Source organism: Budorcas taxicolor, chromosome 15 (genome assembly GCF_023091745.1).
Source record: "Budorcas taxicolor isolate Tak-1 chromosome 15, Takin1.1, whole genome shotgun sequence".
NCBI lineage: Eukaryota > Metazoa > Chordata > Mammalia > Artiodactyla > Bovidae > Budorcas > Budorcas taxicolor.
This window is the reverse complement of record NC_068924.1, coordinates 28649003-28675253: the sequence shown is the minus strand read 5'-3', so window position 1 is coordinate 28675253 and position 26251 is coordinate 28649003. Positions and strand designations below refer to the sequence as shown.

Below are 26251 nucleotides of genomic sequence, written 5' to 3'. Positions count from 1 at the left end.
GTGGTGGAAAGTCTCGCGATTTTTTCCTTTTTTTTTTTTTCTTAGCAACTGATAACAGGCCAGTTGCTCCGAGTAGAAGCCGTGGCTCTCTTCCAAGAAGAAGTGGCCAGGCCTCAGCTTGGAGTGAAACCCCAGTCCTCGGCTGGGGTTCTTTCCATATAGACGAGACGGATTCAGAGGGGCTACAGGTAATTCGTGCTCTTTCTCCTTCCCAAGAGGAATAGGAAGGACTCCCGTTCCCTCTTCCCAACCTCCTGCACCTTTTCCCGTCTTCTTGACAAATATTCTCTCTCCTCTTCCTTCACGCCCTCGCCAATCTTTGTTTCCTTTACTCCCCGACAAACTTAAGTGGGATCCGACCTACAAGACGAGGGTGGGGTTAAGGGTGATGGCTTTCAGGATTATTGGATGGGACCAAGACAAGAGCCGAGATTACCCCCGCTTTGCGGAACGCCACTCCCCACCCCCACCGGGCCCCCGCCCCAGGTAACCCGAGAGACAGAACTTTTTCTAGAACCTCCACAGCCTCCCCTGAGAAACGCCGGCAGCATTGGGACACTGACCGAACCCGAGGAGAGAGCCATTATCTACAGAGGGATTCTGTATTGCCCTCGCGCGCCTATCTTAGCAGCTTTGGGTACCTGCTGCAGACACTGGCTGTCGTTTCTCTCCTCGTTTCCCTGGTTCCCCAGGCAGCCTGCCAGCAGTTCCTAAAGAAGAGGTGCAGCTAAGTGACTTAACTGTGTGACCTGGGGCCAAGAAGCCTCAAGGAAAGTTTGAATGGGGCGTAAAGTGGAAGTGGAAGTGTTAGTGGCTCAGTCGTCTCCGACTCTTTGCGACCCCATGGACTGTAGCCCGCCTGACTTCTCTGTCCATGGGATTCTCCAGGCAAGAATACTGGAGTGGGTTGCCATGCCTTCCTCCAGGGGAGCTTCCTGACCCAGGCATCGAACCTGTGTCTCCTGCATTGGCAGGCAGATTCTTTATCGTCTAAGCCACCTGGGGAGTAAAGGTTTCAGGTAAAACTGATGTCTTGGGTAAGGAAGAGGACCCATTGCTGGTTTGGAATCCACCTCTCCAGAGAATGCTTAATGTCCTGTGATAGAAACTATGTAGTCATACTTCCTTTTGCTTAGACCAAGATTGTTGAAAACCAGACGTATGATGAGCGTCTAGAGATTAACGACTCTGAAGAGGTTGCAAGTATTTATACTCCAACCACGAAGCACAAAGGTAAGAGAGGCATAAAGAGGAAAAAAGAGAATTTTTTTTTTGTAATTGTGAATCACTGGTTATTAAAAATAACCCAAAACTTGTAAAGTAAAAAACTGATTCAGATTCATATTGGTGACTATTATTTACCAGGAACTAGGTCCCATCCTTCCACATAAAGTTTTTTCGAGCGATCCTTGCAACAGTTCTGAGTGACAAATATTACTGACCCCATTGAGAGGTGGGACTACTGACACCCAGAGAGGTTGAGTCGTTTTGTCTACGTGATAGAGTTGTCCTTTAAACCGAGACTTCTGACTATAAATCCAGCACTCCTTTTGCTTCACTAGTTACAGGCTTTATTTCAACCGTAAACTAAGGGTAGATTTTATGCTATTTGTGTAGTGGCAGATAATCAGTTAGTATTAATATAATGTCTAACCCAGTGCCTTAAGCATAATACTACTTAGTAAGTGTATCTTGAATTGACAGAGCCATGCTAGAATTCAGTTTCCTATCTTTCAGTTAGCTATTCTTATCAGTTCTGTTCCATAAAATGGTTAGCATAAAATATTATAAATGAAAATATCTGTCTTTAAAAATCATTTTAACAACAACCTAATGGGAAAACTTTTCTTCTAAGGAGTTCCTTGTTCCTCAAATCTTTCTAACAAGACTATGGCTGATAACAGCAGTGATGAGTATGAAGATGAAAATAACAAGGTGCAGTATAATCCACAACTTCTTGTGAAATTGCTGCTTTGTGTTATTTGTAGCTGATTTAAAGTGACACCAGTTCAGCAGCAAACATTTCTTGAATACTCACCACTACTGGTTAGGTGTCTTTAAGCTCATGGAGAACAGTCAACGGCCAAGAGCCTTAAGTCTGTGATTCTCCTTCAGGAATAGAGGTTATTGTTATAGCTGACTTTTTGGCAAGAAATTTCATATAACACAGTCCAGGGTTTCTGAAACTTTTCTGGTCACGTTAATCAACTGGGGTGCTTACTAAAAAAAAAAAAAAATTACAAGTCCCCACCCAGCACTTTGGATTCTTGAAGATAAAAACCTGAAAATGTAAATATATTTGAGCAAGCACTGCAAATAATTCTTATGATAAAGCAAGTTTGAAATGACTGGTCCTGGCCTTTGTTCATTGTCAGTACTTGTGATACTGCCAGTATTTTGTGAAAGAGATTATAATTTTGAAGTCTTAAGGCCCAGATGACGCTTATTATTATTTTATGAACCAAGAGAATCACCATTTCTGAAAGAGAGATGAGAAGATGCCTACAGCTCTAGATGGACAGGGCCTTAAATTTGCACAGGTGCACTGCCTAATAGCTCTTGTGGTTAGCCTTAGCACATTGTCCAATGCCTATGCTTTAATTATCCTCCAAGAATAGGAGTTTTGAGGACTCAAGTGAAGGAGAATATTTGAAGTAATGTAGAAAGCTTCAGTGAGAGAGATGGATTTCATAGGAAGTCTAAAATGTAATGTTTTGAGATAGCTCTGCTTTGTGACTATGTGCTGTTTGACATCTCACCTACAAAGTAATTTTTTGGCCTTTTGTCTGGTATATAAAGTCTTCTGCCTTAGGTCAGAGATTTTGCAAAGCACTAATTTGAAGAAGCAGACAAAGGTGAACAATTTTCCTAAATTGACCTCCTAATTTTGTGTATTCATCCTGAGTTTTTCATCTTCACATGATATAGTCAATATTAAAGGCTCATTTATCTTTCCAATTTAATTTGCACCCAGAATCAGCAAAAAGGATCCACTTTTGAATAATCTTTAAGCTGATAATATTCTTAAAAAGCTTCCTTTGCTAGACTGCTTCCCATGTGACTCAAGAATAATTTGGGCAGATTTTGAATTACTATTAGTAATTTTGTACTAATTTGAATTTACTATTTTGAATTTACTATTAGTAAAGAACACTGTGGGATATCCTTACCAACTGTATACCAGTAAGACAATTTCTGCAACTGTCATCTATACCATATGTTACATATTAGTTGAAATACATTTTTGTTGATGTATAATAAATCTGTGTTATGCTTAGAGGAAAATGTAACCAAAAGTTTTTTTTTTAAGATGTCCTATAATATATCACAGTTTTATGTGTCAGAAGCCACTTTAAAAGAATCATTAAATAATTTTTAAAACTAGAACCAAATATCTCTTAACCTCAGTATAAGCCACATGGAAACTGAGCTTCAAAACCCATTTTTAAAGGGGGCCAGTTGGCCACCTTTCAGATCCTAAGTGAAGGCATACCACAGGCTCCATGCCCTAGAGGCAAAGACAGGGACCCCCATCCCAACTGCCCTGGCAAGCCCAAGCACCACCAGACCCCTTCTCATGGGCTTGAGGGGGTGGGATGGTACATTGAGAACCAGAAGCTCAGAAAGGTAGGTCAAAATGCCAAGAACAGAAGAGTCTCTTGAGATAGCAGTTTAGTTCAGTTCAGTCGCTCAGTCGTGTCTGACTCTTTGTGGCCCCATGGACTGCAGCACACCAGGCTTCCCTGTCCATAACCAACTCCCAAAGCTTGCTCAAACTCATGTCCATCAAGTCAGTGATGCCATACAACCATCTCATCCTCTGTTGTCCCCTTCAGTCTTTCTCAGCATCAGGGTCTTTTCCAGTGAGTCAGATCTTCACATCAGGTGGCCAACGTATTTGAGTTTCAGCTTCAGCATCAGTCAATGAATATTCAGGATGATTTCCTTTAGGACTGAATGGTTTGATCTTGCAGTCCAAGGGACTCTCAAGAGTCTTTTCCAACACCACAGTTCAAAAGCATCTATTCTTCGGCGCTTGGCTTTCTTTATAGTCCAACTGTCACATCCATACATGACTATCTTGAGATATAAGGTACAGTTATTTTATGTAACTTGTGGGGGAAGGAAGGGAGACCATGAGTAGGTCAGATACCCATTGAATGCAAAGGAAAACCCAGTCTCTGGAACTGCTGGTCAGAATCCAGGCACAGGGTTGAGTACTATTTTTCTTCATTAGTTATAAGCAGCTTCCCCTGGGCAGTCTTGCAAATTAAATACTAGATTTCCTCCCTGTGATCTTTGTGAGTATTAAGATCCCCTAAAATGTGTCTTCCCCACTTCATCTTCCTCCTATTTCCTCCCAAAATAACTATTTAGAAGTGCTTTCTTCTTCAGAAGTCCCTCAGTTTTAGAGTTGAAGCTGATTGGATAAAGTTTATGCAGAGTTCTCAGGATCTCCTAAGTGAGAGGTAAAAGAGATATGTACTGAATAAAGTATACCCAAGCCACATACAGATGATTAGACTATGGTTATAGAAAGTGGGGACTCAGTAGCTAAGAAGGAGTGAAGAAGGTTCTCGGGGCCCTTCTGGGGAGGGCTTCCTTTTCTTTCCAGTGAACTGGTGCCAAGTGGGAGGGTTCTCATTAGAGCACTAAGCGAGAACTGGGCAAAAGTACACTGGTGGTGGTGGTTTAGTCGCTCAGTCGTGTCTGACTCTTGTGACCCCATGGACTGTAGCCCACCAGGCTCCTCTGTCAATGGGATTTTCCAGGCAAGAATACTGGAGCGGGTTGCAATTTCCTTCTCCCCAGTTTCTCCTAACCGGGAGCTTTCTATGCCTACCCTGCTTTGTCTCAGGAGAAGAAGAAGACCTCACAGCTGACGCCTCAGCGGGGCTTTAGTGAGAACGATGATGATGATGACGATGACGACTCATCTGAAACTGATTCTGATGATGATGATGATGAGCATGGGGCCCCTTTGGAAGGGTAAGGAGAGCACCCTCGCCAAGGAGGAAACTCTTCCTTCAAAACGCTGGACAGGAGGATGTCAGTGAGAAGTGAACTTCTAGCAGCTCTTTTGATCTTCTCTATTTAGGGTTATCAGATGCTCAGAAACCCAACATAATGCGTTTTCCTTCTTTTCTGGCTCCACTGCCTGAGTCCTGTGATATCACTACGATGTCACTTGCACTGTTTGAAACATCTGTGGGCTCAGGCATTTCATGAGGATTTGCGTCAATTTATCTGATGGTTTCTGACTCCAGGGAGTTTACATTTTAGGGAAGAGAAGATACATTTATAAATACAAATTTATATTATAAATAGCATATTAAATATATACGAGAAGATAAAATCATACATCAAAGCAGTTTTATTTAGTGAGGAAAACATCCACGTTCAGGAGCATTTCTGTTTTAGGCTCAGATCCTTTTAAAAGGACAGGTAGAGAATAGGGGCGCTATTCTCCCATGTTGAAGCAAAATGTTCCTGGATGATGCTTCAGTAAAAATTCTTCTCACCCTGTTCCAGCCCTGGTGCTAGATTAATCATGACCCACCCTGGTAGGTTTTAATCAAAGTAAGTTCTAAGGCCCGTTCATTTAAAATACAATTACTAGCTAAATAAATGATGGTGTAGCCAAATCAGTAGAATTCTTCCTAGCCATTAAGAAGTATGAGCCAACACTCTTATGTGGTGGTAAAGAACAATCTTCAAGGGACATTGTTACATTTTAAAAAGGTATATAAGTCTTTGTGTTGTGTTGGCATGTGTATCAAACAGATACTACATAAGCTATCTCTGGGCTACACTAGGAACTCATAATACTGATTACTCTTGGGAGGGGAGCAAAACTTTCCACTGTATACATTTTGTACCTTTTATTTCCTATCATGTGCATGCATCACTTATTCAATGAAGTAGTTTAATAAAAATAAAAATAGTTACATTTTAATTATCCACATGCAGGTAGACACTAAGTAAATTAGGCAAGTGTTTAATAGCAGCCTGACTTTTCATGCTTCACAGTTGACCTTATGATCCTGCTTCCATAAATTATAATCTGGGGAAAGGTAAACTTTAAGTAATCTGCTGCTGCTGCTAAGTCGCGTCAGTCGTGTCTGACTCTGTGCGACCCCATAGATGGCAGCCCACCAGGCTCCCCCGTTCCTGGGATTCTCCAGGCAAGAACACTGGAGTGGGTTGCCATTTCCTTCTCCAATGCATGAAAGTGAAAAGGCAAAGTGAAGTCATTTAGTCGTGTCTGACTCTTCGCAACCCCATGGACTGTAGCCTACCAGGCTCCTCCGTCCATGGGATTTTCCAGGCAAGAGCACTGGAGTGGGGTGCCATTGCCTTCTTTAAGTAATCTATTTAGTTTTTTTTCTTAAGCAACTCTCCCCAGAAGAACCTTAAATCACTTTCCAAGTCACTTATATACTTTGTCAACTCATTGTTGTTTAGTCACTCATTCATGTCCAACTCTTTTGTGACCCCACAGACTCCAGGCTCCTCTGTCCATAGGATTTTCCAGGAAAGAACACTGGGGTGGGTTGCCATTTCCTTCCCCAGGGGATCTTCTCGACCCAGGGATCGAACCTGCATCTCCTGCATTGGCAGGTGGATTCTTTCCCATTGGGCCATCTGGGAAGCCCGATCAATTCATTACATTTTACTTAATTATAGTCATTAATATGCACTCTACTATTTTTTTAACTGTATACATTTCATGTATTAATGCAAATACCTTTCAATAACTGCAGTGTTCAGCTTGACCTATCTCTCAAGTGTTAGACATTTTGTTTCCAATTTTTTACTTTTGTAAATAACACTGAAAAACATCTTTGTAAAAACTCCCTTTTTTCTTGGGACAAACCATTTTCATGTCAGAAATTAAGATCTCATTCTATCTTTTCTCTTTATCCCCTTCATTTAAAAAGAAAAAAGGAAAACAATTTCTGCTACACTCTAAAATTTTTCAAAATTATGTTTTGGATTTCTTGTAACTGTTTTTCTTCATTGTCAGAGATAACTGAGAGCTAATTATAATCAGTTTTAAAGTTGCCTTGCAAGCTGCTCAGAAAAGGCACATGTGGGTGAAGCAGAAACTAGGTTTAGAGTCACATGCTCTGTGGCTGAACCAAGACTCAGCAACCCCCACCCTTCTCTGGCCACCTTGAGCCACGGTTTCCTTCCCCCAGGGCGTATGATCCTGCAGACTATGAGCATTTGCCAGTTTCTGCTGAGGTTAAGGAGCTCTTCCAGTACATCAGCAGGTGAGTACCAGGACCTCCCACCATAACCCCTAGCCCTGCCTTGCCCTTGCCTTCCTCTTATCTGAAACATGACCATTCCCCTTAGGTTTTTTTCATTCTGAATAATAAGTAAGTTTCACTGATGGTCTCCACCTTCTCATGGCAATATCTCCTAGGTATACACCACAGTTGATTGACCTGGACCACAAACTGAAGCCTTTCATTCCTGATTTCATCCCAGCTGTTGGGGATATTGATGCATTCTTAAAGGTCAGAACGTCCTAAAAATGACTCCTTAGGTGTTTCTTCTAACCCTCTATTACTCTAACAAACAGTTAAACTAATTTCCTTGACTAGCAATAACTACCTTAGTATATATTCTTCATTTCACTGGAATTCTTAACTTGCTTTCAACTTGAAATTATATTCATTGCTAATAGGTAAATAATTGATTATCTCATTATGTGTTAAAAATTTGTCATATATTTGCCTCCTAATTATCCATAACTTCAGCTGTATATTTAAGGTCATGTATTTTTTTCTAGATAGTATTTTAGTACAGGATGATATATAGGCATACTTTTTAATACTAGTACTAGTAATGAACCAGAAAAGTTCTTCCTTCGCTTATTGAAAACAAGTGTGCCTTTTCATGTTCTTACCTTTCTCCTTACCAGGTTCCACGTCCTGATGGAAAGCCTGATAACCTTGGCCTATTGGTATTGGATGAGCCTTCAACAAAGCAGTCAGACCCTACAGTGCTCTCACTGTGGTTAACAGAGAATTCCAAACAGCACAACATCACAGTAAGCTACTGGCCTAGCACAGGCCCCAGCTCAAGGGGGCTGAGAGTAGAAGCTTTGCTAACATTTGAACATTTGAATATTTGAATATTTCGACTTACTCCCTGTTAAAAGGGATGGCTATGATTTCAGCCAGCCCTATTTTTTAGATAACAGTTGTATTAAAATATAATGTAATTACTGTGAAATTCACCTTTTTTAATTGTACAGTTCAGTGATTTTTAGTATATTCACGGAGCTCATACAACCATCACCATTATTTAAGAACATTTTCATATTCCAAAAAGAAACCCCTTGGTAATTCCCTAGTGGGGAATTACCCCACTAGGTGGTTAGGGCTCAGCAGTGCTGTGGGCCCGGTTCAGTCCCTGATCAGAGAACTAAGATACTATAAGCTACTCAGTGCAGCCAAAACACAGAAACAAACAAAAAGAAACCCTATACCCGTTAGTGGTCACTCCTCTTTTCATTCCCCCCGCTCCTAAACCCTGGTCACTACTTCATTCCCTTTTTTATGGCTGAATAATGTTCCATTGTATGGATGTATCACAATTTGTCTATGCATTTACCTGTTAATCCCACTTCTATTATGCTTCTATGAACATGTACATGTTTTTGCATGGATATGTTGTTATTTGTCTTGGGTATAGGTAGAAGTAGGGTTACTGGGCCATATGGAAACTATTTAATATTTAGAAGAACTGCCAAACTCTTTTCCAAAGTGGTTGAATCAATTTATAGTCCCATCAGCAATGAATGAGAGTTCCAATTTCTCCACATCCTCATCAACACTTGGTATTGTCTGTCTTTTTTATTCTAGCCATCCTACTAGGTTGAAATGGTCTCTCATTGTGATCATTCCTGTCCTGTTGACTTGCCTCTTTCCCCTGGCTCCAGAAGACTTTAACAGGGTTTTCTATAATCTTCATTTGGCTGCTGGCAAGCTTCCCTTTTCATCAGTTACCTCGAATATGAAATAGCTGCATATGATGAGCTTCTCTGTGAAGACAAGGAAGCTACTTATTGCCATCAGCCTGGCTTTCCTGTTGTTTTTCTAGCAACATATGAAAGTAAAGAGCCTGGAAGATGCAGAAAAGAATCCCAAAGCCATTGACACATGGATTGAGAGCATCTCTGAATTACACCGTTCCAAGCCCCCTGCAACTGTGCACTATACCAGGTAAGAAATAGCACATTCTTCACCATAGTAACCCATGGTAATCTTCACCACCTAGGAAGTCATTGCTTCTGAGGAGGAGGTGCCAAGATTGGGACCTATTTGAAATATATCAACGTTAGGACCTACGGATCCTGGCCGCTACTGGCTAAGATTGCAGACGTAAAGATTATGGTTTACCTGGTATTTTTACTTAGCCAGCTTCTCCAAACCCTAGGTCTTGGGTAAGTTTGGTCCACCCAGTCTGTGTTCTCTTGAAATCCTAATGTGCCCAGGTTGAGAACCTCCCTTCAGCCTAGAATATCATGATGCAAAGATTGCTGATACCAGCCCATGTTTTCTGTTCACATTTGCTGCTATAATTCTAGGCCTATGCCCGATATTGACACACTGATGCAGGAGTGGTCTCCAGAGTTTGAAGAACTTTTGGGAAAGGTGAGTGGAAGGTGTAGCAGGAACTTAGAGTGTGGCATTCATTCTAGGAACCACAGTTTCTCTCTTCCTGTATTACTATTATCATTAACTTTTAAATTTATGTATAATGTAAAATCAGAAACAAACACATTAAGTGTTGATTAATTTTTACCAACCAAATACCTTTGTGTAACCAACATATCAGATAAAAAAAAAAACAGAACATTGCTGGCACCCTGGAAGCCCCCTCAGGCTTCTATCTCCCAACTTAACTACCATCCTGACTTCTAACAGCACAGATTAGGTTTGCCTGTTTTGTATTTTATCTAAATCTAATCATGTTCCTTTGTGTCTTGTTTATTTGCTCATTTGTATTGTTCATCCATGTAGAGATTTATCCATATTGTTTCCTAGATTGTGGTTTGTTCTAATTATGGTATTCCATTGTTTGAATATAGGACAATTTATTTATCCATTCTATGATAGCCATTTGAGTAGCTTCCAGATTTGAGTTGTTATAAATTACTCTGTAATATTATTATACTATTGCTTTGAACACATAACTTTTGGTGAATGTATGTACCTAAAGTATTACCACTGTAGACTTACCCTTTCCACAGAGGTATATGTCCTGTTTTGAGTAGCTGATGTCCCATTCCTAATGATCCTAAATTTTTAAAAAGTGCCCAGGAATATATTTCATAAGAAATTGTCAAGACCTTTTTGAAAGCAAATTATACAACTTGAGTGGAGGGCAGGCATAAGCTCGCAGTGAATGAGGAGTCAAGCCATGTTCCTGGAAGGCACTGTCACTCCTCCCCGGTGCACCATGGCAGTGGAATGCCATTGCAGTTCGGATTTTAACTGCATTATTTTTTAGAAATTGAAATTTTTGTAACAAAGGTTATCTGAGAGAGTCAACTTTCAAGTCTAATTAAAATTTCAGGGAAAAAATGACGGAGGATTTGCCCTGTCAGACATTAGAAAATTATAGAGCTATAGTAAATAATAGTGTTCTGGTTAGGAACAGAGCTAGATCAGCAGCACATAGACAACCCAGGAAAAAACCACATAAATGTGGAAATTTGCTGTATAAGAAAGATGGTCATTTTACTTTTTTTTTTGGCCATGCCTCACAGCATGCAAGATCTTAGTTCCCCCACCAGGGATCAAACCCACGCCCCCTGCAGTGGAAACAGAATTTTAAGCACTGGACCATCAAGGATGCCCAAGAAAGATGGTTAAATGATTACAGGTAGAATGGGTTGTGATGAGATTACTGCACTGACCAGTCACTTGAGAACAATAGATCTATGCCTCAACCATATGCATGCTGCTGCCGCTGCTTAGTTGCTTTAGTCGTGTCGGACTCTCTGAGACCTCATGGACTGTAGCCCACCAGGCTCCTCTGTCCGTGGGGATTCTCCAGGCAAGAGTACTAGAGTGGCTTGCCATGCTCTCCTCCAGGGGATCTTCCCAACGCAAGGATTGAACCTGAGTCTCCTGCATTGCGGGCAGATTCTTTACCACTGAGCCACCAGGAAAGCCCCAACCATATGCATACATGAATTCCAAATGAGTTAAACATATAAGGTAAAAATAAAGCTATTACAAGTACCATTTTTTTATATAGGAGAAATATTCAGTTGTCCAAAAGGGTCGTTCTGGTTTTCCTGTCTGATGTTATGGGAAAACCCAAACAAATCTTTTGGCTAACCCAATACTTACTACTGTTGGGATGGTGAGGTATTTCTTTGCATAATAAGAATCTTAAAAGTCATGTGGAAAATGTGACAGTTTAGACTCACACAAATAAAAAATTCTAACAGTTACCGTAAACAAAGTTTAAAATATGATGGACTGGGAATTCCCTGGCGGTCCAGTGGTTCGGGCTTCGCACTTTCACTGCCAAAGGCCAGGTTCAATCCCTGTTCTAGGAACTAAGCTCCTGAGTGGCATGGCTGAAAAAACAAGTAAGTGATGGACCAAGAAGTTACTTACATATGTATGTGACAACATTACTATCCAAGCAAAGAGCTTTTGCATGTGTGCTAAGAGATCAAACCTGCATCTCCTGAGGCTTCTGCGTTGCAGGCAGATTCTTTACCACTGAGCCACCAGGGAAGCCCAAAGAGCTCTTACATATCAAGAAAATTGAGCAAAGATTATAACAGTTCCTTCCTGGTCATGGTATTTAAAACTGCTACCCATGTTCCCCAAGCTCCTTACCTGCTTTTTCTCCATAATACTTACCTTCTGACATATTATATACCTTATTTTGTCTTTTGTTTCTCCCTACTAAAATGTAAGCTAATGAAGACAGTTTTTTGAGGGTATATGTTTATTGAGAAATTACTGTAAAAAAGCAAAGAATTTGAAAACAGTCTCTTTTATCACAGCATTTTAAAGCGGTAGTTGAGGAAAAAATGTCTGACCAGGGAACTGAATAGACAGATTGTGGTACAGCCAGTCAGTGAAATACTCACTTGATGAATTATTTGGCCTTATTTTGCTCTGATACAGAGAAGTATCAATTATATGCTGGAAAAAAGAAATTGCAAAAGCTCATTTTTATAAAATTACACCCTGATTTTTATAAAAAGAGAACAAAAAAGTTTTTTAAGATGCTAATGGTTTTTAAACTTACAGTATGAACTGGTTTTGATCTGGAGCCTGTCATCTGAGATATCATGTCACTTTTTCTGTTCCTGTGGTGTCCAAGGACCATTAGGCCTTATAACTCCAAGTCACTGTAAATACTTGGCCATAACCTGGGTCCAGTTTCTTCTTCACAAATACAGGAAGACTGCATGGCAGTGTATTTTACTTATAAAATATTTTAGCCCTATTATATCTTCTGCTATTTCAGTGGTTAATGAGTATGACCAATTCCATTTTACTGATCAGGAAAAAAAAAAAAAACTGTATTATTGCTCAGGCTGCCGTAACACACTACCACAGACTGGATGGCTTAAGCAAAAGAAAGTTATTTTTTCGCACTACTGGAAGTTGGACATCAAACTGTCCACAGAGCTGATTTCTTGCAGAGCCTTTCTCCTTGACTGTCTCTTCCCTGTGTCTTCATGTGGTCTTTCCTCTCTGTGTGTCTGTGTCCTAATTTCCTCCTATAAGGGTTCCAGTCACTCTGGAGTAGGGTTCATCCTAATGACCTCATGTTAACATCTCTTTTATGACAATATCTCCAAATACACCACCTGACACACTTGGGGTCAAGACTTCAGCATATAAATTTGAGGAGGACACAATTTAGCCCATCACACTCCTTATGCTCGGAGCTCTTTTCCTTCAGAGAAAGAGAATGATGCTAGGACCACTGAAATTTCAGCCTTTTGACTTGGGTCTGTCCGTGCCTCTCCTAGGTGAGCCTGCCCACAGCAGAGATTGATTGCAGCCTGGCAGAGTACATTGATATGATCTGTGGTAAGCCTTCCTGTCCCTTTCTTGGGCTTGTCTTTGGATAAATTCACTGTGGGCTGTTGAAAAGGCTTTTTTAGTCTGAGTTACAGCCTTTTCTTTAAGCCAGTTATGCTGTTTGGCAGCACTTGAGGGTGGTGTTTGGGTTTTTGTGACTACCTGCTGGGTATTTAACCCCTAGAGTTACAGTAACACATTCCATCTGGGAAGGGACTGGCCACATAAACAGAAATGCCCCATATTCCCAGATTTTTGTTTGTTTCTGCTCATGGGAGTTCTCGATTTCAGCCATCCTAGACATCCCTGTCTACAAGAGTCGAATTCAGTCCCTCCATCTGCTCTTTTCCCTCTACTCGGAATTCAAGAACTCGCAGGTAAGACCAGCATTAGAGATTGACTTCAGCTGTAGTGCCTGCTGCCGCCAACTGTCCTCAATCTGCTGTGACTCTGCCTGTGACACTGGAGGAGGTGTCTGCCTGGAGTTATCATTATCCTGTCCATCATGGAGGCAACTGTGAAGCAGGCAGGGGTGGGGCTGGTAAAGGAAGGGGAAATAGAACCCATGTGGGCCTTAGGGTAGGTGAGGATCTACAGTGGACACTCAGTCTTACAGAACCAAGTGGCCTAATGAATGGAAGCAGGAAGCATGGAAAAAAGGGGGTTCATGTTTGAAGGAGGTAGGGCACATTTCTAGCTATTTTTCAAAGACAACACCAAGGAATTGTTTTAGAAGTAGAATTGGGAGGAAAAATGGAGCTTAAAGAGTTGTAAAGAGGTTGTATGTGTGCTAAGTTGCTTTAGTTGTGTCTAGCTCTTTGCGACCCCATGGACTGTAGCCCACCAGGCTCCTTTGTCCATGGGGTTCTCCAGGCAAGAATACTAGATGAGTTGCTATGCCCTCTTCCAAGGGATCTTCCCGACCCAGGGATCAAACCCGTGTCTTTCACATCTCCTGCATTGGCAAGCAGGTTCTTTATAGAGTCCCCTGGGAAGCCCTATGAAGAGGTTAGTTCTTGATAAAGTGTCATAACTAGCATATCCCCAAATCCTCCATATTCCCTCTCCTCTCTCCTCACAGCATTTTAAAGCTCTAGCTGAAGGCAAGACAGCATTCACCCCTCCATCCAACTCCAACTCCCAGGCTGGAGATGCCGAGACGTTAACCTTCAGCTGAGACACCTCCCATGTGGCTGTCTCACGGCTCCGCCAGCTCCTCTGCCCCAGCTGAGGAGGGGTCACCGTCAGCCTCCTGGCAGCCTTGCCTGCCTCACACCTTGACTCGGGCACGGCGCTCATCCTACTACCGTTTCTGCCAGAGAGCACTGCTCGTGGTCATTAAATGGCTAATGACTGTTTCAGAGCTCCTTCACACAGGAAGTATGCATTGACACCACTGTGGGGATTTGAGCAAGAAGCACTGGAATTCCTGGAATCCCAGGATGCTCAGGATGGGAGGAAGGTTGAAAAGATGTTCTTTTTGAGATAGCAATAGGATTATATTCTTTCATGCATAAAGTCAATTGGCAAAGGTTTTACAAATAAAATGCTCTTATCTTTCAGGTTATCCTGCTGTCCTTTAATACAGAAGAGAGAAGGCAGACTGATCGTAGGCAGAGATGAGAAACTCGCCCTAGAGGCATTCAGTGACTTGCAGTTTAAGCAAATCAACCTTCAGAAATAAAATCAAACCCCAGTCCTTCAAGGTTGGCAATAGAGGGGAAACATTTTTCTCCCAGAACCTATTTTTCCTGGGAGTCTCCCACTAGGTAGTGCTGCCTGCCTGTCTGGCCCCAGACTGTCCAGCTGTGGTCTTACGGAGCCTAGCTACTGCAGCCGCCCCGGGGAAAGAGGATGGGGTCTTGGATTAGGGTGGCAGTGGTAGAGGTGGACAGACTGGGGAAATTTTCTGAAGGTTTTATCAGCTAAATTCTACTCAGGAAGACAAATTCTAACAAAGGATGTTAACTATGGGCAGCTGGTTACAAAAGTGTCTGAAGAAACAAAAGGGAGAATGGAGGGTGCTGAAGGAACAAGGGTTTAGCATGCACTGCGGGGACTGGAAACAGAAGAGTTGCCAGTGGTGGGGTCAGGACTGCCAAGCAGGCCCACAGCCCCTCTTAGCAGGAGACAGCCACCCTCCTCTCTCCCACCCTCTCCTGCTTTGCCAAGTGCCTCCCACTGGCAGAAATTAACAGCTGGCAAGGGAATCTGGAAAACTGGGCAGCATGGAGTACAGAAGGGAGGATGTGGGGTAAGAAAACAGAGAGATAACCAGCAGAGGTGGAACCAATAGAACTTGGTGATAGAGTAGATGTGGAGGATGGAAGAGAAGAAATCAAGGACGACTTGCAAGTTTTTGGGCTTGAGCAGCTGGGTGGATAATGGACATGAGGACAGGAATAAGGGGCCACATTTAAAATAAGAGGATAAAATAGAGGAATGAGTGGTGAGGCTCTCAGCCCTCTTCCAGGCTTATCCCTCCAAAGCAGAATATTGGAAGAGTCCCGAGCAGCCTAAGAGAAAAGATATTGATGGGGTAATCTAAGCAAATGTCTCCGGCCCTCTACCTACCCATCAACTTGTATTCAGCTTTGGGTACCTCCTCCTTGTGTGTATGTATGTGTCTGTATACACATAGGCATACTTGCAGCTCTCATTCTTAAATATGAATGTACAGTTACTAAGCATTTGAAGAAAGCCAGAAAAAGAGAGACTAAAATACAGCAAAGAAAATCAGAGAAACTAAACTTTTTTTTTACCTATTATTTCATAGAGAAGTAGTTCTCAAATTTGGTTGCATGTTAGAATCAACTGGAGATCTTCTAGAGATAAGTTTCCTCTCCCAGACAATACACCAGACTGATAAAAATCACAACCTCTGGAGGTAGGATATAAGAATCTATTTTTTTAAGCTCCTCAGATTATTTCAATATGCAGACAAATTTGAGAACCACTATCAAAGAGAGATGAGAAAATACCACATCCATGAAATAAAAGCAGGAGACTTATAAAAGGAACATAAATACAGCAAGAAGATACAACAGTTATAAACATTTACACACCTAATAACAGACTCTAAGAATATATGAGGCGAAGCTGACAGCTGAAGGGAGAAAGTTTTACAATAATAGCAAGACACTCTCAATAAGGGATAGAAGACCCAGACTGAAAATAAGTAAGGAAATAGCCTGAACTGCACAATAAACCAACTAGTTCTAATAGACATAAACAGAACTCTAGCCAACAGCAGAGAATACACTTAAGTGCACATGGGACATGTTCCAGGATGGAACATATGTCAGGGCACAAATTCAGTCTCAACAGATTTTAAAAGGTAGCATACAAAGTACTTTCTCAGACCACCATGAAGAGCAGTTAGAAATCAATAACATAAGGAAAAACTGAAAAATTCTGCAGAAGTTAAACAATAACCAGTCAGGCCAAGAAATCACAAGGGAAATTGGAAAATACTTAGAGATAAATGAAAATAAAAACACCATTCCAAAACTTATGGGCTACAGCAAAAGCAGTGCTCAGAGGCAATTTATAGTTATAAATGCTTACATTAAAAAAGTACTCAAGGGACTTCCCTTGTGGTCCAGTGGCTAAGACTCCCAAGTTCCCAGTGCAGGGGGCCCAAGTTCAATTCCTGGTTGGGGAATTAGATCTCACATGCCACAGGTAAGACCAGGCACAGCCAAATAAAGCAGTAAATTTAAGTACTCAGTCTGGCTTTACAACCCGAGGAATTAGACAAAGAACAAACTAAACTCAAAGCTAGTGGAAGGAAGGAAATAAGATTAGAGCAGAGATAAATGGAGAATTAAAAAAAAAATTTTATTTTGAAGGAATGAAACAGACATGTAACATTCACTCATTCAAGTTTATTGAACCTACTGTGTGCTCAGCACTGTCCTTGGCAGTATCAAGAAATATTATAAAGGTATCAACAAGGGAAAAATATACTTTGCTCGCTATTAATTTGCAATCTTTTCCATGTTGCTTTTCAACAGTGTACTTAGGTTGTTCTGGGATATATGATCTCCCCTCCTTTCCCATGTCTCCCTAAGGTTTCCAGCACTGTCAAATTATGTGCCACTGTGACATCCCATAAAGAATGGAGGATGGGACAAGAACAGTTTCCTGCTGATGGGGAGGTCATGGCTAGGCTCCCATGGAAGGGGGAGATACTTTGAGCAGAAACCTGTCAACCCCAAGGGCTCAGGGCACTCACAGTGAATCATAAAAAGGCCAAACTTGGGAAAGCCAGAGGCAGGGCCCAGGGGCCCAGTCACTCCCTTCCCAGGAGATATGCTTAAAGTGCTATCGCTGTAAGAAAACGAGGCATAGCTACATGCAGTCCTGGAGGCACAAGACTTCTCACCTCCCTCTCGTCTCCTGACTTGTGCTAATACCAGGCTCTGACACCACTAGGGCCCAGGCCAGTGGGGAAGTCTAATGCCCAGTGAAGAAGGTCCAGTGTATAACCTACAATGCCCAAGAGGGGGTGGGCAGAGAGGGGCAGAGAGATGCAGCAAAAAGAACTGGTCTGTGCTTCGCCAGCACCCCTAGATCAGGGGTGGGTTTGTGTGGAAAGGGCAGGTTGGTTCTGTAGAGCTAGCAGGGTCCTAAGTTTTCCCTGAGGGAACAAAGCTGCATAGCATGTGAAGGAAATCCAGGACGTGCAGGGACCCCCGCTCCCCAACCAGCCATGCCCTATGCCTGCTGTACATGGTGCTGAGAAGCACTGGTGCGGGGCAGTGCCGGCCCAAGCTGGCAGGGCCATGCCACGCTTAGATGCTGGCTGACCTCCAGGCACACCTGGACAGACAGCTCCATCCACCTGGGCACAGGCAGTCATGCAGGCCCTCCACTGGAGTCGGTCCAGGTCCAGCCAGGAGTAGGTCCAGCTGGCAGCCTGGCCAAGAATACCCGTGCCCCCAAGCAAGCAGAAGTGGCAGAGGCAAGGCCTCTTCCCATTGGCAACATGGCCAGGCAGAGGGTGCCTTGGACGAGGACCAGGAGGATGCCCAGGGGCCAAGAAGTTACCCTCTGTCTTGGCCTCATCTCAGAGCCAGATCTCATCACTGCTCACACTGGACACCCGGTAAATGTAGCCCAGCATTGGGAGGCGGATGAAACCTGGGGGGTCAGAGATCAGTCACCCTCATTTCTTGGAAGCTGGGAGACCACTCTCTGCCCTTGGGGACTTAGAGGCCTTTGGCACACGTAGGAGGGCAAGGGAGCAGGGCAGCAGGCCGCTTTCCCTACCTCGGCTGGTGAGGAGGCCACCAGGTTCTGGGTCCAGCAGGTCTGGCCGGCTGTTGTCCTGAGTCGTCTGCTGTTCCGCTGGTTTCCCTGTGGGATGACAGAGAGGGTGGTGCCGGGATGAGGCATGTGCCCGATGGGGCCTAGCCCCTCCTAAGGTCCAGTGTCTCTATTTTTTCCAGAAGCACCTCTGAAGATAAAGCTGGGGCAAACAGCTTGCTGGGTGTACCTCTGCAGTCTAGAGTGAGGTCATTGAGCTGAAGATTGGATGGGAGGGACATGTTCTCGCGTGGCAGGCGCATGTTGTTGAGTTTCAGGTTGTTGGAGTCACTACAGGAGGACAAAGGCTTGGATGGGCCCTGGCACCAGTGGGCACAGATTCCTGCTTGGAGGCCATTCCAGAACCACCAGAAAGCCCAGGATCCCACCTGTCCCCATGCCACCTCTCCATTTGGCCCTTCCATGAAGCCCCAGGAGAATTACCTAGAGATCAGGGATGGGCGCCGGGAGGGGCCTGAGGAGAGAGAAACAACAGCACTGTCTCAGTGCCCACCCCCTCTGGGCTCTGCCCCCTGCCCTCTCAGGCCCAGTTCCCTCAAGCAAGGGGCCTCTCAGATGGCCAGACTGGGTTCTCAGTGCTCAGCACGCTCCCTGGGACGTATGTGTCTAAACCATGGCCACACCCAGGAAGACCTGTCCTACCACTTGTCAGAGACCTGCCCAGCTCCAGTCCTGCCCGTGCCCTCACCCTCACCCCTGACCTCATCTCCACACTCCCAGCATCCTCTGTACCCGCCTTGCTTTGGCCTTACCTTTGGTCTTCTTCTCTTTCCTGCAGACCAGGCAGGCCACCAAAGTGCTGAACCCCACCAGGGTGCCTAGGGCAAGCCCTCCAGCCACAATGATGCCCAGCAGTGGCACTTCCACCCGGGTGGCCAGGAGCCCTGCAGGTGGTCCTCTGGTTAGTTCCAAGCAGGCATGACCCCTGACTCGGAGACACCACAGGTCCCTACTCTGTCCTCTTTGCCCAAGGTGGCTGGGGACAGCTTTCATGAGAACTTACCCAAAAGACAAGTCTTCCTATTTCTGCACCATGGCCCTACACCCACCCGAGGCTCTGCTGGGCCTGGGGCTGGCAGTGCTCACCTGGGGCTGGAAGCGAGGAACTGGTGACACCCACGTCGTTTGTGGCCACCACGGAGAGGTTGTGTGGCAGGCTGTGGAGCTGCAGCTGCACGGTGTGGTTGCTGAGCCAGGGGTAGTTCTGGGCATCCAGCACCAGGAAGTCTGAGGTGTTGACAGTCACTGGCCCATCCTGGTCGATCCAGGTCACGTTGGCAGGTGGGTTGGCACGCACGAGGGCAAAGAGGATGACCAGAAGGCCCGGGCCCTGAGCTTCCTGGTACTTGGCCCCAACCTGAGCAATCTCCGGCTTAACTGGTGCAAAGCAGAGACCACTATGTTCCCACCACAGCCCCTTGCTTGCCTTGCCCTTTCTTCCCAAACCCAGAAGGGAGCCAGGGGCCTGGACCTCTCCTTAGGAGGCACCAGGAAAAAGGATGGCTGGGTCTGCCAGAGGTAGCATTTCATAAGGGCATAAACACTAGAACCAAATATCCAGAATCCTGACTCTGCTACTTACCAGCTCTATGACCCGGGGAGATTGCTTAACCTCTCTGTGCCTCAGTTTTCTGATTTATAAAATGGGGACAATAGTAATTAACTCATAGGATTGGTGTGAGAATAAAGTGAGTTAATATTTGCAAAGTGCTTAAGTGTTAAAACATCCTAGCAAACTGCCTGCCTGGTGGCTGTTGGGGGTCCCTGGGCAGAGAACCCCTCTCTGTCCACCCGAGGGGCACTCACATTGCACATTGAGGATGACGGACGCATTGGCTGACTGGCCACTGCTTGCGTCCTGCAGGGAGCAGATGAGTTCATGCTGGGCCCGCTGGGCAGTGACAGTGAAAGTGCTGGTGCCTCCAGAGAAGGCCTCCCGGCCCACACTCTGCAGTCTCGAGGTGCTGGCCTCCTGCAGCTGTCCATCCAGGTACCAGGCCAATCGAGGGGTGCCAAGTCCCCCTGCCACCCGGCAGGTGAAGGCATGGCGTTCATTCTCTCGAAGTGCCCGCTCTGCCCAGGTCTGACCATCAATTTGTGGCGCCAGCTCCCCCCAACCTAGAACATAGTGGAGTCTGGGGAGAGCTGGTGGAGGGTTAGTACTGTTGTGACTCGGGTGAGGTCCAGTTCCAGAGGGACCTGGGTTCTCTCACCAGGGACTGGCTGGACCTTGGTAGGTGGATAAGAAGAGACCAGTTTTGGTGCCTAAAGTGGGACCCAAACTGAAGATGCAGGCAAGGAGGGGAGAGACAGGGACTTGACCCCATAAACACATGCTAAGGGATGAACAGGGGTGTACCTGAGCTCAGAAGGGCCGGCAGGAGCAGAAGTGTGTGCGGGAGGGTAGCTGGCCATGGAGGCAGTGCCATGGTGGCCCAGGCCTGGGCCCCAGGCTTTCGAGAGAAGAGGGCGGGCCTCAATGTTAGTATCCAGGTGAGAGCAGGCAAGCTTTAGTAACTCCTCCAGCAATTTATTCTCAGAAACAAAAATGAACCATGCACGGAAACGCAAATGTAGAATGACCCACAGTGGTGAAGACAAAGACGCAATGATCATCAAGCCCCAAGGTCCAAACCCAGGCTGGCACGTACATGTACACCCTGCGGGCGCAGAATTGAGCCCTGACTCCAAGGAACAAACAGGCACATGCTCGCAGGTGCACAGAAACAACCGGCAACCGTGCAGCCCGCACCAGGCCAAAATACACAACACACACGCACACACACGCAGACACTCGGGTATACGCGCCCCTCCCCCAAAGGGATCGTCCTCCCAACCCCGGTTCTCTCTTGCCCGCTTCCCTTTCCCATACCCGTTTTCCCATCCTCCGTATTTGGGCCGAAGAGAAGGTGATCCAGGACGCAGGGACATAGAAGCATCCCCGCTCCCACCTCCGCCCAGCCTTTCTGGGCGGCTCACCTGGCTCACTCCCCGAGCGCAGCCGGAGCGACTGCTCAGGCCTGCGGAGCACCGCAGTCCGCCGCAGGGGTCGGGGCTGCGCCAGACAGGGCCAATCGATGCCCGATCTCGGCCCGACAGGCCCTTCCTCCAGGGCGGCTGATCCGGGACTACCTCGCGCGCAGGGGACCCTTGAGCGCCCATCCCTGCGAGGGATGGCGAGCGGACGCGGACACAGGCTGGGGCTGGGCGAACCGACAGCTTTATTGGTTGCTGGCGCATCCCCCAACTCCTCGCCCTCCCGCCTAACAGCGCTCAGCGCCCATCGCGGGGCCGGCGCAGCTGCCCCATCACGTCGGCCAGCATGCGGTTGCACAGCGCCGCGTACGGGTTGAGCAGCACCAGCTGGCGGCGCGCAAACGGGCTGCCCAGCCTAGCCGCCCGCTCGAAGTCTCTGCGGGCGTCGTCGTCCCGGCCCTGCAGCCGCGCCACGAGCCCGCGCTGCACAAAGCCCTGGCGGGCGGTGCGACTCCGGCCGCCGCTCAGCGCCAGCGCGCGCTCCAGGTCCTCCAGGGCGCCTGCGGGACGGACGGACGGATGGGCAGAGGTCAGGGCCGCGGCCAGCAAGATCCGGCCCCGAGTGCAGGCTCTGGGGCTCGGCCATTTACATTGCGCCCGCAGACGACCCTTGAGATCGGGATTGTTATTTCCGTTACGCAGAGATAAGACTGGAAGAGTGGGCAAAACTCGGCCTAGACTGCAGTTAGTGGCAGAGTTGGGACTGAAGTCCAGGTCTCGCCTTGTCCATGTCATTTTCCACCATCTGATACATCAAAACAGGGGTGGTCACTATATTATGAATCTGCTCCTGTTCCCCGGCACAAAGCAGGTGGTTTCTTACACATACATTAAAATTCTACCCTGTGCCAGGTGACTGACTGAATCCCAGGGTCCAAAAGCATTAGTATTAACTGACAACCATTTCTTACACAATAAAGTCCGTTTTTTGTTTGGTTTTTCCTTTTTGGCTGCACCAGGCGGTCGAGATCTTAATTCCCTGACCAGGGATTGAACCCATGCGCCTTCAGTGGAAGTGCAGTGTCTGGACCACCAGGGAAGTCCCTCGCTAACGTTTTTTTCCCCTTTAATATGTATTTTTTGTATTTTATTTGGCTGTGCCGGGTCTTAGTTGTAGCATGTGGGATCTAATTCTCTCACCAGGGTTTGAACCTGGGTCCTGTGCATTGGGAGCACGTAGTCTTAGCAACTGGTTCACCAGAGACGTTTTCTTCTCTAACTTTTCAAGACATTTCTCTCTTTCCCACTGTATGCCTTAAAATAGCTCCTCTCACCTGTGTTCTCTACTGACTGCCTCTCCTTACTCTTTATTTCCATGGTCTCCCTTATCTTGTATCAAAGTTTTCTTTGAAGGAGGTCTTGGAGCCAGAGCTGGCCTGCAGCACTTTGGTCACCCTCATAAATACTTGGCTTCTTAGGCATCAGAGCTCTGAACTCAGCCTCAGCCAGCCAGTTGGCACCCACTGTAGGTCCCCCGAGCTGCATTTGTTCTGGGCTCTGCTTCCATTCACTCCTGCCCTGTAGTCTATAGAGCTTGTTAGGGCAGGGCGCTCGGGGAGTGCCAGCAGCATCCTGCACCAAGGCTGATCTCCCCGTCCTCTGGGTTTTGGTCCCCAGAATGCAGCAGGGGCTCTGCTCCCTACCCTAACTGGTCCGTTGAGAAGCTCTCTAATCACAGCATTTGTTGATTTCCCTCAGAGAAGTTGGTCTGGAGGAATTGAAGGCCTTCAGGCAGAAACCCCTTGGATGCTCTCTGGGGTTCTGGTCTATAGGCTTTCCTCAACGGCCTTTATGGCCCTGCTCTGCCAAACTGGTGGCAGAGAAGCCTGGGAAAGGGGCCCTCAGAGTTCCTGGATATTCTCAGAATGGAGTCCCACCTCCCCAGCCTGGCATTCCTGGCCCCAAGAACACCTCCACTACCACGAGTTCCCTAGTAGTTCCCTACTACGCTTCTGTGGTTTACTCTTCAGTAATTCCTGGTGTTTTCAAGACAGAGTTCCATCTGGGCCTCATTTTACCAGTTCCTCACCCTCTTGGCCTGTTTACCTCTCCAGGCTCTGAAGAGACTCCATCCTTCCAGCCCTCCCTTTCCAGCCAGAGTAGAGATCTGAAGCTCCCTGTTCCTGTCCGTGACTTCTGGACTTCTACAGGCCATGCCTTCTCCCACTTGCTGCCCTCCTACTTGTCTTTAAAACTCACCCCTCAGGAGCAGACCCCAAGCTGAACCCTCTCAGCTTGTTATGTGGCTATGAGGTTTGTGTGTCTGTCCTGTCCTCTAGGCTGAGCTTCATGAAAAGCAGTATCACGTGGGGATTAAGCCCTGCCACCTGAACCAAATCCCAGCTTTGCCACTTCTCAGCTATATGACTAGCAAGCTATTTTACTTAACTTCCAAGCTTCAGTGTATCATCTGTCAAATGGAGACAACAAGAGCATGCACCTTTTTAGGGTTGTCACGAGGGCTAAACAAATGACAACTAAAATGTAAAGTGTTCAGTCAGGGGGCTTCCCTGGTGGTCCAGTGGTTAAGACTCTGCACTTCCACTGCAGGGGGAATGAGTTTGATCTCTGCTCAGGGAACTAAGATCCCATATGCTGCAGGGTATGGCCAAAAAAGAAATAAAAATAAATTTAAAAAACCTTTATTATTTTTTAAAACAGGACTTCCCAAGTGGTTCAGTCCCCTTCCAATGCAGGGGCTGGGGGTTTGATCCTTGGTCAGGGAAGGAAGATTCCACATGCCATGGGACAACTAAGCCCACGTGCCAAACTATTAATAGAAAAGCCCCTTCCATGTACCACAGCAAAGACCCAGTGCAAACCAAAAAAAAAAAATCTCTGAATCCATGATTAAAGAGAAAGGACAAGATGCATCTTGTACAGCACGATATTGGTTAACAGATTTAGAAAGTAGGAGAATAAAGTTACCATTAAGAAAATACATACAGGTGCTTAATGCCTGGCACATAGTAATTGCTGTAAGAGTCCTCAGCACCTAGACCACTGCTACAATATAGGCTCTCATTAAATCTTGTACATAAACAGACTGTAGTCTCTCTGACTCACAATATCCCCAAGAGATTAGCAGGGCCCGTAACGTATCTCTTATGAGTACGAACGTAGGTTCCAGAGGAGCTCGGTGACTTTCCACACTCCAAGTCCAAGCCCCACAGCCACACCATCTCTGGCCTGTGTCCTCCCAGACCCCCTGCACAGGCTCCAGGGACCCTCCCCTCACCTGCCACATCTCCTTGGAGACGCCGGGCCTGGGCTCGGTTATTGTAGGCTGAGGCCCTCTCAGGCAATAGGTTGATAGCTTGGCCAAACCTCTCCAGGGCTGTGCTAAGGTCGCCAGCCTCGGCTGCGATCACCGCCTGCAGCTCCAGGGCCTTGGACTGTTCCAGCTGCGCTCTCGGGAAAACTTCATCTGTGCCGGGGAGGGAGCCAGGAGGAGACAGCTATGTGGTTGGCAGCAGGAAGCAACAGTTCCCATGGGCTTTGGAAACCTGGGACATGAGCCAGGGCTGACCAGGCAGGGTGTAGGTCACTACAATCAGATGCAGTGTTTGGGGTAGGGGGAACACAGGTCACTGAGGCAGAGCCCTGGCACTGCTTAGTTCCAGAGAGACCTGGAGAGCGGCCTTGGTTGGCTCCCCATTGCCAAGAGAATGAAACCAAACTCCAGCCTGTAGCTAAATGACTGGTTGAAGGTCACACCCCCAAGAGGTTGCACAGATTGGATTGGAACCCAGGTCTTTCCGACTCCTTAGTCTGTCCCCAGTTTGTTCTACTGCATTGCTTCCAGCAGGAAGGCCTCCATGATACAGTCATGAAAACCATTTCCAATGTTTCCCTCAGCTTTTCAGCCTAAAGTTTCATTAAGACGTGGGCTTTGCTCTGTTAGAAACAAAGAGCATCAAAACTTCTGCACGGTGACAGTCCCTCTTAGGGGCCAGTGGAAAAGCCAGTGAGCACATTCAATCAGGAAGCATTAGCTCAGGGCTTGGCATTTAAAGGTGACAGTGAATGCTTGCTTAGTTGAAACTGGTTAGCTGAGCTACCCCCTGCCCCGTTTCTGTCTTCCATGCTGTGGAGGGTGATACCCTCTGTTCTGACAAAGCTGTGTTAATTTCACATGGCCCCGCTCCCCGCCACCACAGTTAAACTTGGGGCAGGGTTGGAGGACAAACCCTGGCTTTCTCCTCTGGGCACAGTGACTCTTGCCAAGCTTCCATCAGTGCACTGAGGATCAGCAGTCATCATCCAAGTGTCGGGGGACGAGGAGCCTTGTAAGACAGCCTACTTCTGCCACCCCAGCGAGGTTGTAGACCAGCCAATGTGGAGAGCTGGATTCCAAGGTCAAATACTCACCTTCATCTACTTCCTTCTCTGCTTCCTCTCCCAGGTCCAACCCAACAATATCTCCAAACGGGGAGTCGGGGTTGAAGATGGCCTGCAAGACGGCCTGATCATTTGGAGTCCCCATGGTATTCAACTCCCAGATCAAAAAGGTGACTCACAGTGAGGGAAAGGAAAAAGGGCTGAGGGCTGAGCCTCTTGCCAGTTTTAAGCCTCTACCTGATCCAGAGGGAGGAGGTCTCTTTGAGGACCAGCCCCCAAGAGGAGTGTTGTCCAGTCTTCGGCTGGAGTGTAACCTCAACCCCCTTCAGCCTGGGGACAGTGACCTTGATTTCTCAACTGCTTCTCTACCCGCCACCCCCACCCCCCCATCCAGTCTGAGGGAGAAAGAGAAAAAGTAAATCCCATTTCAGCTTTTAGGTGGAGTGGAGCCAAGAGAGAGG

The 26251-nt window shown here is 46.2% G+C and overlaps 3 protein-coding genes across 10 annotated transcripts; 1 reads left to right on the top strand and 2 right to left on the bottom strand.

The window, feature by feature from the left end:
• Positions 1-61: 61 nt before the first annotated feature.
• On the top strand, positions 62-14615 carry IFT46 (intraflagellar transport 46). Of its 2 annotated transcripts, XM_052652863.1 has the most exons (13): positions 62-188; positions 1137-1233; positions 1856-1935; positions 4859-4989; positions 7203-7277; positions 7433-7526; positions 7934-8062; positions 9118-9239; positions 9359-9460; positions 9605-9671; positions 13031-13091; positions 13374-13459; positions 14164-14615. In XM_052652863.1, the coding sequence occupies exons 3-13, from the start codon at positions 1891-1893 to the stop codon at positions 14257-14259; spliced, it is 1008 nt and encodes a 335-aa protein (XP_052508823.1). In that variant the 5' UTR covers positions 62-188; positions 1137-1233; positions 1856-1890; the 3' UTR covers positions 14260-14615. The 2 variants fall into 2 exon arrangements, with proteins under 2 accessions (XP_052508823.1, XP_052508824.1); XM_052652864.1 differs by lacking the exon at positions 9359-9460.
• A 2347-nt stretch (positions 14616-16962) lies between these two features.
• On the bottom strand, positions 16963-21391 carry TMEM25 (transmembrane protein 25). Of its 7 annotated transcripts, none has more exons than XM_052652640.1 (9): positions 21286-21391; positions 20773-20866; positions 20220-20531; positions 19500-19790; positions 19166-19297; positions 18837-18867; positions 18542-18683; positions 18357-18443; positions 16963-18227 (listed from the first exon to the last, which is right to left on the bottom strand). In XM_052652640.1, the coding sequence occupies exons 1-9, from the start codon at positions 21295-21297 to the stop codon at positions 18177-18179; spliced, it is 1152 nt and encodes a 383-aa protein (XP_052508600.1). In that variant the 5' UTR covers positions 21298-21391; the 3' UTR covers positions 16963-18176. The 7 variants fall into 7 exon arrangements, with proteins under 7 accessions (XP_052508600.1, XP_052508601.1, XP_052508604.1 ...); XM_052652641.1 differs by having other exon boundaries at positions 18583-18683; XM_052652644.1 differs by having other exon boundaries at positions 20220-20435.
• Positions 21392-21686: 295 nt separating this feature from the next.
• TTC36 (tetratricopeptide repeat domain 36) lies at positions 21687-25935 on the bottom strand. The gene is made up of 3 exons (XM_052653308.1): positions 25821-25935; positions 24688-24876; positions 21687-21949 (listed from the first exon to the last, which is right to left on the bottom strand). The coding sequence occupies exons 1-3, from the start codon at positions 25933-25935 to the stop codon at positions 21687-21689; spliced, it is 567 nt and encodes a 188-aa protein (XP_052509268.1).
• Between the last annotated feature and the right edge of the window lie 316 nt (positions 25936-26251).

Bases quoted from the DNA above. Each gene is read 5' to 3' on its own strand.
- IFT46 (XM_052652863.1), top strand. From the start codon at position 1,891: ATGGCTGATAACAGCAGTGATGAGTATGAAGATGAAAATAACAAG. The intron at 9,461-9,604 runs GTAAGTTTGGTC...CTATAATTCTAG, and splicing joins CTCCAAACCCTAGGTCTTGG to GCCTATGCCCGATATTGACA. The intron at 13,092-13,373 runs GTAAGCCTTCCT...TCTCGATTTCAG, and splicing joins GTACATTGATATGATCTGTG to CCATCCTAGACATCCCTGTC.
- TMEM25 (XM_052652640.1), bottom strand. The intron at 20,532-20,772 runs GTACACCCCTGT...ACTATGTTCTAG, and splicing joins GCCGGCCCTTCTGAGCTCAG to GTTGGGGGGAGCTGGCGCCA. The intron at 18,444-18,541 runs GTGCTTCTGGAA...GTCATCCCACAG, and splicing joins CCCCAGCTTTATCTTCAGAG to GGAAACCAGCGGAACAGCAG.
- TTC36 (XM_052653308.1), bottom strand. From the start codon at position 25,935: ATGGGGACTCCAAATGATCAGGCCGTCTTGCAGGCCATCTTCAACCCC. The intron at 24,877-25,820 runs GTGAGTATTTGA...TCCCCGGCACAG, and splicing joins AGAGAAGGAAGTAGATGAAG to ATGAAGTTTTCCCGAGAGCG. The intron at 21,950-24,687 runs GTGAGGGGAGGG...TCCGTCCCGCAG, and splicing joins TCTCCAAGGAGATGTGGCAG to GCGCCCTGGAGGACCTGGAG.